We start from the raw sequence: 9,648 nt of genomic DNA on the forward strand, positions 1-9,648 counted from the left end.
TCACTTTGGTTAGGGCTGTTTAGTGCTGTGACAGGGATAGATAGCTGATTTGGAGAGATTCAAACAAGGAGTTTCAGGAAAGATGAGCAAAATATGGGAGGTAATATCACATCCAGGACTCTGGAGAGGAGATGGAGTTCAAGTATGACGTACGATATAAATCAGTATTATAATAGTGAAATAGATATGTATTCCACTTTTTCTTGTGATCATACATGGAAGGAGTTGGCAGCACTAGAGGCAGAGAATAAAGAGAGGGGGGTCTCGGACAGTGTGGACCTGGAAGGAGTAAGCAAGACCGAAGGCAGAGAGTAAAGAGAGCAGGGCCCGAGGACAACATGGACCTGGAAGGAGTAGGCAATACCATAGGCAGTACAAATCTGGCGAATTCCAAAAGAACAGCAAAAAACAAGGAGTGATGTCACAGGACAACAGATAGGTGATTGGTAGGTGAGTATTAACTTTTTTTTCTCTATAACTTAACTAGATAAACTAATTAATGTAACTATAAATAATCATTTGAATAAAGACTTTAACTAAGAGAGCGAGAGAAGAGGCTGCAGAGAAAGGCAGGCCCGACTTTTAAGACTCTTAGGAGGAAAAATTTGTTTGCTTTGCACCTCCTGTTAGAGCCCGAAGAGGGTGCTAACGGGGTGCAAAGCAACTAGCGCCCGGGCGCAGCACCGCCAACGCCTCCCAAGAAATTCAGCAGGATATTAGCGGCGGCAGTAACCGTTAGCGCCCTGTGCCGCTGGCGATGACGTCATTGCCGTGCGCAGCGCCCTGGCCGCGATCTTCGGTAGCGTTCCCTGACTTACCGCCGAACGCTATGTCCGACGGGATGGGGGCGTACCTGCAGCCGGGGCGATGCTAATGAAAGGCGAGGTCATGGGTGGCCATTTTTGTTGCTGGCCGCCTGCCAGCACCTGCCCCCGTTGCCATCCCCAGCCTCCTGACCAGCCCCCCCCCCCCCCCCCCCCCCCGTGGAGTGCCGGCTGCGCTCCGTGAGCCCAGCACTTCTCTTGAGTGCCAAGCTCTTTTGCCGGCACTCCGATCCCTATTGGCCCAGCTGGGCCCCGGGTCGCACTGCGCAAGGCCCCTCCCCTTTAAGAAGGGGAGGAAGGCCTGCAGTACCGCGGCGCGACGTGCCACAGAGCATGGCAGTGCAGTACGTAACACCGCGATATTCCCTCGCAGTGCCCCAAGAGGGAGGCAGGGCGCTTCTAGTAGTGCTTTTGGGGCGCTACCGATGAATTTCGGCCATGGGGGCGCTAATTTTTTTGCCGCTAAATGTAGCGCCCCGGCAAAGTTGGCGCCCCAAAGGGGGTGCGACTCAACTTTTCCCCCTTAGTATTAAGTTTATTTCTGTAAATTAGTTAATAGTTGAATAAATAGAGACATGGCAGGGCACCCCAGTCCCATGGAATGCACATCTTGTGCCATGTGGGAACTCCAGGATGCTTCCAATGTCCTGGACAACCACTTGTGCAGGAAGTGTCATCGGCTGGAGGAGGTTTCGGAGCTTGAGCAACAGCTGGCATCACTGCGGTGCATCCGTGAGGCTGAGAGCTATGTGGATAGCATGTTTCAGGAGGTGATCACCCCGCAGCGTAACAGCGAGCAGGCAGAGAGGGAATGGGTGACCATCAGACAGACAAGGAGGACCAGGCAGGTAATGAAGGAGTTCCCTGAGTGTATCTCACTCTCTAACCAGTATTCAGGACTGAATACTGGTGAGGGCAATGGTTCCTCTGGGGAGTACAGCCAGAACCAAGTCCACGGCACCACGGGTGACTCAGCTGTACAGGGCAGGGAGGAGGAAGATCAGGAAAGCAACAGTGGTAGGGGATTCAATAGTTAGAGGAACAGACAGGCATTTCTGCAACTGCAGACGTGATCCCAGGATGGTATGTTGCCTCCCTGGTGCCAGGGTCAAGGATGTCACCTGAGCGGACGCAGAACATTCTGAGGGGGGAGGGTGAACAGACAGAGTTCGTGGTCCACATCGGTACCAACGACATAGGTAGAAAGAGGGATGAGGTCCTGCAGGCTGATTTTAGGGAGCTAGGAAAGAGATTAAGAAGCAGAACCTCAAAGGTAGTAATCTCCAGATTACTCCCAGTGCCACGAGCTAGTCAGTATATAGAAATAGAAGGATAGAGCAGATGAATGCATGGCTGGAGAGATGGTGCAGGAGGGATGGCTTTAGATTCCTGGGACATTTGGACCAGTTCTGGGGAGGTGGGACCTGTACAGGCCGGATGTGTTGTACCTCAACAGAGCCGGAATCAACATCCTCACTGGAGGGTTTGCTAGTGCTGTTGGGGAGGGTTTAAACTAATTTGGTAGGGGGGTGGGCACCAGGATGTAGCATTAGAAAGGAGAAACAAAGTGCACAAAGAATTGGGAGAGACAGGTAGCACTAGAGTAAGAAATAGTAAGGCATTAGATAGGTTAAGACTAAGAGAGAATACAAGAAGGTCTAGGCTAGGTTTACAGTGCATGTGTATAAACTTATGAAGCGTGGTAAATAAGGTTGGTGAGCGCAGGCACAAATAGCAACATGGGAATATGATGTCGTGCTGTTTAAAAATTGTAAAAATTCTATCAAACTTTGCTTTCACTAGTAGACTATGTATAGCAGTATTCTGGCTCTGATATGTACTTAAAAAAATTACTATCTAGACTTGCACAGAATGGCCACTTGGGTGAGGTACCAGAAGATGTTTAGGATCTAGAATAGTTCTCTGTTTAGGAGTGCGGGAAGAGAGAAATAAAATTCGGCAAGATTAATATTTTAAAACATCATAACTGTAGATCATACTTAATGTTGATGACTTGATCCAAAATCTACAAATCAATGGGGGATGACTAGTATTCAGGAAGTAATGTAGCCTATCAACATGGTTAAACTAACATTTAGATCATTTTAAAACTGATAATTCAATAGTTAATGTTAGATTTCTGGTACCCCTGTACTGATACAGACTCATACACCAATTCTAAACAATAGATCGATAATGAAGCTAAGGCTTTTCTAGTTGTGTTGTTTTCTATTTCAGGGCTTTCGAAAAATCTGCCCAGAGCTCTACAAGGAATATGAAAATGCTGTCTTTGGCACAGAAGTGTTTACACGTATTGATCTCTGCTCAATGCGCAAGGAAAAACAGCCCTCTGGTTATTACCATTGTGAGAGCTCAATAAATGTAGGTAGGTATGGTGATCAGTGCTGGGGCCTCAACTATTTTCAATCTATATTAATGACTTGGATGAAGGGACTGAGTGTACTGTAGCCAAATTTGCTGATGATACAAAGATAGGTGGGAAAGCAAGTTGTGAGGAGGCCACAAAGAGTCTGCGAAGGGATATAGATAGGTTAAGTGAATGGGCAAAAATTTGGCAGATGTAGTATAATGTAGGAAAATGTGAGATTATCCACTTCGGTAGGAAAAATAAAGCAAATTATTATTTAAATGGAGACTACAAAATGCTGCGGTACAGAGGGATCTGGGTGTCCTTGTACATGAAGGTACAGCATGAAGCATGCAGGTACAGCAAGCAATTAGGAAGGCAAATGGAATGTTGGCCTTTATTGCAAAGGGAATGGAGTATAAAAGTAGGGAAGTCTTGCTACAACTGTACAAGGCACTGGTGAGACCACACCTGGAGTACTGCGTACAGTTTTGGTCTCCTTATTTAAGGAGGGATATACTTGCATTGGAGGCAGTTCAGAGAAGGTTCACTAGGTTAATTCCTGAGATGAAGGGGTTGCCTTATGAAGAAAGGTTGAGCAGGTTGGGCCTATACTCATTGGAGTTTGGAAGAATGAGAGGGGATCTTATTGAAACATATAAGATTCTGAAGGGGCTTGACAAGGTAGATGCAGAGAGGATGCTTCCCCTCGGGAGAATCTAGAACTAGGGGCATAGTTTCAGGATAAGGGGTTGCCCATTTAAAACAGAGATGAGGAGAAATTTTTTCTTCTCAGGGTTGTGAATCTTTGGAATTCTCTACCCCAGAGAGCTGTGGAGGCGAAGTCATTGAATATATTCAAGGCGGAGATAGACATATATTTGAGCTACAGGGGAGTCGAGGGTTATGGGGAGCGGGCGGGAAAGTGGCGTTGAGGCCAAGATCAGATCAGCCATGATCTTATTGAATCGAGGGGCCGAATGGCCTACTCCTGCTCCTATTTCTTATGTGATCTCATAACTGACCAAATGAAAACTAGAAGCTCATCTTTATAGAAGAAAAAGTAATATGAGAGTTCAATATTTCTGTAACAGAGTCCAGTTATTCAAACAGTGAATAGCAATGAGATTTTAGAAGACAAAGTGAATGGCGATGGTGAGGTTGCTATCGTTATGGTGATAGTGCATCTAGGAAAATGCTAAGAGTTCAGAAAATACAAGTACAGCCAGAGCAGGCAAAGGAAATGGGATGGTAGATGCTGATGAAGCAATGATTACAAGTGACCAATTAAGTAACTGCATAAAATCGCTTGAGACCAAATTGAATAATGGTGAAATTAATTCAAACTCAGATGTGCAGTCTGTGGTGGTTCCAGCTAGTGATGTGGCAACAGAAGAAAAGTTAGCAGATATTTTGTTTTCTCTTAATGATGCAAAAGCGAGAGAACTGCAGCTAGCAGATATTCCCTTGAATGGACATTTGGAAATGGTAAGAAGAAATCTGTCAGGATAGTCATTAAGTGAAAAAGTAGGAAAGTTAGTAACTAATAAAGAACCTGGTCAGACTGAGGAAATGGACTCTTCCTTTACATTAAGTGAAGAATGCTTGAAAAGTGAAAACAAGCTTGATTGCTCTTTTGACAGAGCACCACCAGGGAGAGAGATGAGGCTTTCAGGCTTTTACATGAAACTAAAATACTAGCTTTTTCATTTGTCCTTAAAAAGGGGGGACATTTACCATTGCAGAAAGAAGACAATATAGAAAGGAAAACAAGAAAGAATAACACAGCAAATAAAAAACAGCGCGGAAGCAAATATATTAGACAAAAACTCCTCTCCAGGAATGAGTCTTTGCGTTAAAATAAACAGAATGTACAGATGGGAAGCAGGATGAGGAAAAGTTCGTTGAGGAAGAAAAATTATCATAGATTAATTTAAATGTGGCCAATGCTGTGGGAGGGCTGACAGTGCCATCAGACTTGTCAAAATAATTATGAAGGTGAAGCACAATGACCTTCAGCTTTATGAAGGCACAGCAGAAAATACAACTATTAGTACCAAAGAACTGTCAACTGAAGACCATACTACTCTTGCATGTAAATTTCCTGCTGAAAAGGCACAATGTTTCACTGAGCCCATTCAGTATGGTGGTCATTAGAAATGTTTGCCTAATGTTTGAATCATGAAGTAGATCAAAACCTCCACTTTCTGTCTGTAGATGGCACTAGGAGAATAGGATTTAGCTTGCAACAGTTAGCGGAGGATGCTCAGACCAGTGTAGTGGTTTCAAAACCAGCGTTTATACAGGGATTCAAAGAGAATTGAGAATATAGAACTGATTTGTGGCCATGAGTTTATTCAGCTGAACTAGCTGATTTCTGGCTGGAATGGAGGTAGGGTGCTATAATTCACCTTAGTACACCCAGGTAAGAGAAGAGAAAATCTGCCAGGGTTCCTGCTTGTTATCCAGCAATCCTTCTGGAAATGTATATGTTGTAGTGTATGTATCCGTCTACCTTTAAGAAAACCATTGTATGTAACCGTTCACCTTTAAGAGAACTATTTTAGGTGTGGCACTACTTTGTTGGCTTCTGTATACTGTAATACCGACGGTGACCACACCGGTATATAAGTGCTGTGTCAGGATTTATTTGGCAGATTCGCCCTGACCTTCGAATAGTAAAGTCCTGTTTTAAGTTACTCTGGTAGTCTGTGTATTAATTAACTAAACAACACAGACTTTACATATGTGAACTTTTGGGTGAGGACCGAATTGAGCTCCGCTCAATAGCCCACTGATGCCAATATAAATAATATCCAAATGGGGGGAGATAAATGAATATGATGAGTTTGTATAATCATAATTCAGTAAGGAATCAGTGCCTTCAGCAGAGGAGAAAACTAATGAAACTGGAAATAAACCGCTTCAAGCTAATGTAATGAGTTCAGATATTGAAATATTGTATTTATTTGACATGGAATTAATTTTTTATATAATTGAGTTTCAGAATAAACTCTGGCTGCAAACTCAATTGCACAACTTGCCTCATTATTGCCAGATTTGCCTGTATCGCATCAAGGATTGTCATGTCCAATTATTTGCAGCCAAATCCTTCTCTTCTAAGAATGGCCTGGAGATCAAGGACAACCCGGGGCTCCTGTTTCTCCTTGATGAACTATCTCCTCAAACTCTTTTCTTTCTTCCTCTAATATCCAATGTAAAGAACTTGTGGAAATTGTTATCTCCTAAGATTGAGACTATCCATGCAGATGCCTCTGCTCCTACCTGCCCTTTTGCGGTATGAAAGGGGAATGTTACAAATTTCACATCTACTTTAGATATTTTGGGTTCAAAGGTGCTAGTCATTTCTATAAGCAGCCCCTGTGTTTCTTACATTCAGAAGTTTGCCTGTAAACTGCCCAATATTTAATTATACAATTATGTCACCTGGGGGTGTAACAATTGGACCCCTTATGTTTCGATCGTCATATAATGTCCTTCGCATGCGCCCTCATATTTGCTTTTCCAATCTTGTACACAAGCCAATACTGCAGTATGACCTACATCTGGCTAGGCTCATTCTGTGTAAGCATAAGAGAACCTAGTCTGGGAAAATGCACAAAACATAATTGAAGCTCTAAAGCACAAAAAGGTCTTTAGAAAAAAAATCATACTCTAAACAGAGATTTGGAGCAAAATCAATTGCAAGTGAAAAGATATAAACTGGACTCCTAGAATGCTTTGTACATCATTTCCAGGGTCCATCAGTTATAAAGTTTTCCACAAAGATAGCTATCTCCTTGATGTTTTATATAACATTAAATTAATAAATGAAGTTGGATTTCTTGCATTGCCATGGTTACATAATTTTGTATTCTATGATTTAACAGTAATGCAATGGAAAGCTAGTTTGATATCAACAATTTTATATGTTGGTAGCCAAGATGATTTCAATATGGCTAAAGGTAAACAAAAAAATTGTGGTCCATACTTCAAGCTGCTGGTTGTTAATTCAGCTTTTCTTTCTCTTCAACAGGACTGACTAGTACACCACTTTCTTCCAACTTCCCTTTAGGGAATTCAGGAGTGGCCAGAACCCTTGATCCTCTACTGAAGTCTCCAGAAAGCTCAGCAAAGCAGGAGGAGCCAGGAAAGTCATTTGGGTCAGAAGACCTTCAAGAGGAATCTGTGGCCTCTGCACTCCACCTGACTGAACTATCTGCCATAGAGCCTACAGACCTGCAAGGAAGTATGCAAAGTCCTTTGGGAAGCACATTGCCTCATGATGCTTTTGCGCAAGTGAATCATCCCCTCACAACTAGGTTCCTGCATGCGCAGAAAGAGGGATTTGACACAGTTCATGATGATTTAGTGGATTTAAAAGGAACTATCCAGTCTAGTCTAGAGGTCACTCGGGTTACAATACAAAATAGTTTGGATCTCCTGCAGTCTGCCATCCAGGCAGAACCTGAAAAAAATTCTGCCCAGTCTGGATTGCCTGCAATAATAACTGGAATGCAAGATCTCAAGTGCATTGTGCAGTCTGGAATGGATCAGTTGGAGAGGTCTGTCCAGTCTGGCTTTGCAGAACTGAACAGTAACATAGCTGGACTGAGTCAGAATATTGCTGCCCTTGTCAACATTCTGACTCTGATTCACACTTGTAATCCTGCAGGTGCATCCTGTCAAAATATCTGAGAATATTGCAGGGAGGATGGTAGAGGGAGGATATCTGCCCAGTGTCAGCTTGCTTTGCTCTTCAACCACTGGGAATACTACCAATTGCAGAGTCCCTGTGCTGTTCCTACAGTCCACCAGGGAGAATATGGATATCCAAGATTATACACCAGTTGCCTGAAAATCTCACAGAATACCCAGGAAAAGACAAAATAAAAACTAAGTACATATACATAATATAGGTTATACAAAAAGAAAATACTGCAGATGCTGGAAATCTGAAATAAAAACAGAAAATGCTGGAGATACTGCCAGCCCAATTCACACTTCATCTAGAGCTATACTTTGTTTCTTAACCTGTCCCATTACCATCTCCTTTTGCCTTGAATATCTCTTAATGTCTCTTAACCTCTCCTGCCTTCTATCCTATCACAGACCTTCCCTTTTGTTCTTTCATCCCCTCCCCCCTTTCCCAGCCCCTAAACTTGCTTAAAAATCTGTTCCATTTCCTGCTTTTTTCCAGTTCTGATGAAAGGTCATCGACCTGAAACGTTAACTCTGTTTCCCTCTTCAGAGATGCTGCCTGACCTGCTAAGTATCTCCAGCATTTTCTGTTTTTATTGCAAAATATAGTTAACAAGTATAATCACAATCACTAGTTAACTGCCTCAAAATGCAATGCAATCAAAAAAAAAAAGCCTGTATTACTGTAACTTAAGGAAATATTATAGTTGCAGTAGCCAAATTTTATCTAAATGCCATGCTTGAGATCTCTGCCATGATCCCACAACAACATTGAGGAGGGCTGAACATGATGACTTGCATTTACAGACTACAGCAATAAAGCAGCCTTTCAGTCTGAGATGCCAAATGTGCCTGTTTAATAAATACTAACCGTTAGAAAAAACTTGTATTTATATAACACCTTTCATGACCTCAGAATGTTACAAAGTGCTTTACAGCCAATGAAGTACTTTTGAAGTGTAGTCATTGTTGTAATGTTGGGAAATGAGGCAGCCAATTTACACACCGCATGGTCCCACAAATAGAATGAGATAATGACCAGATAATTTTTTTAAAATTTAGTGATGTTGGTTGAGGGATAAATATTGGCCAGGACGCTGGATAGAACTCCTCTGTTCTGCTTCAAATAGTGCCATGGAACTTTTATGTCTACCTGAGAGGGCAGACAGGGCCTCGGTTTAATGTCTCGTCGAAAAGATGACCCCTCCAGTAGTGCAGAACTCCCTCTGTACTGCATTGACATGTCCGGCTAAATGATGTGCTCAAATTTCTGGAGGGAGAATTGATCCCACAACTTTCTGACTCAGAGGCTAGAGTGCTACCACTGAGCCAAGGCTGACACTTAATGTCTGCCTTACAATTATTAGACTACCATACCTATTTATATTCATAGTGTAGTTCTCAAACCTACTTGGAAAATGGACATATTTGGCAAGCCGACAAATACATTACCAGATTAGGTATTCTACAATAAAAACAGAATGCTGGAAATACTCAGCAGATCAAGCAACATCTGTGGAGAGAGAAAGAGTTAACGTTTCAGGTCGATGGCCTTTCGTCAGAACTGGTAAAACTTAGAGATATAACCGGTTTTAAGCAAGTGCTAGGGGAGGGGAGGAAAGAACAAAGGGAAGGTCAGGAAAGGGTGGAAGACCGGAGTGATTAAATCACAAAAGGGATGATGGTGTAGGGCACAGGAGATGATAATGCGACAAGTAAAGAGCCTTCCATCCTATCACAGACCTTCCCTTCTGT

The 9,648-nt window shown here is 42.8% G+C and overlaps 1 protein-coding gene across 1 annotated transcript in view; it reads left to right on the forward strand.

Moving 5' to 3' along the window:
- LOC147115026 (A-kinase anchor protein 7-like) overlaps positions 1-9,386 on the forward strand; it is a 92,920-nt gene extending 83,534 nt beyond the window's left edge. Inside the window, exons 7-8 of the mRNA XM_085993269.1 lie at positions 3,063-3,210; positions 7,229-9,386. Of these exons, the coding sequence (XP_085849395.1) occupies positions 3,063-3,210; positions 7,229-7,890 (810 nt within the window). The 3' untranslated portion in view covers positions 7,891-9,386. The remainder of the gene's footprint in view (positions 1-3,062; positions 3,211-7,228) is intronic.
- The last annotated feature ends 262 nt before the right edge of the window (positions 9,387-9,648 follow it).

Source organism: Somniosus microcephalus, chromosome 7, assembly GCF_052327205.1.
Source record: "Somniosus microcephalus isolate GS21.2 chromosome 7, FLI_Smic_1.0, whole genome shotgun sequence".
In the NCBI taxonomy this organism is placed as follows: Eukaryota; Metazoa; Chordata; class Chondrichthyes; order Squaliformes; family Somniosidae; genus Somniosus; species Somniosus microcephalus.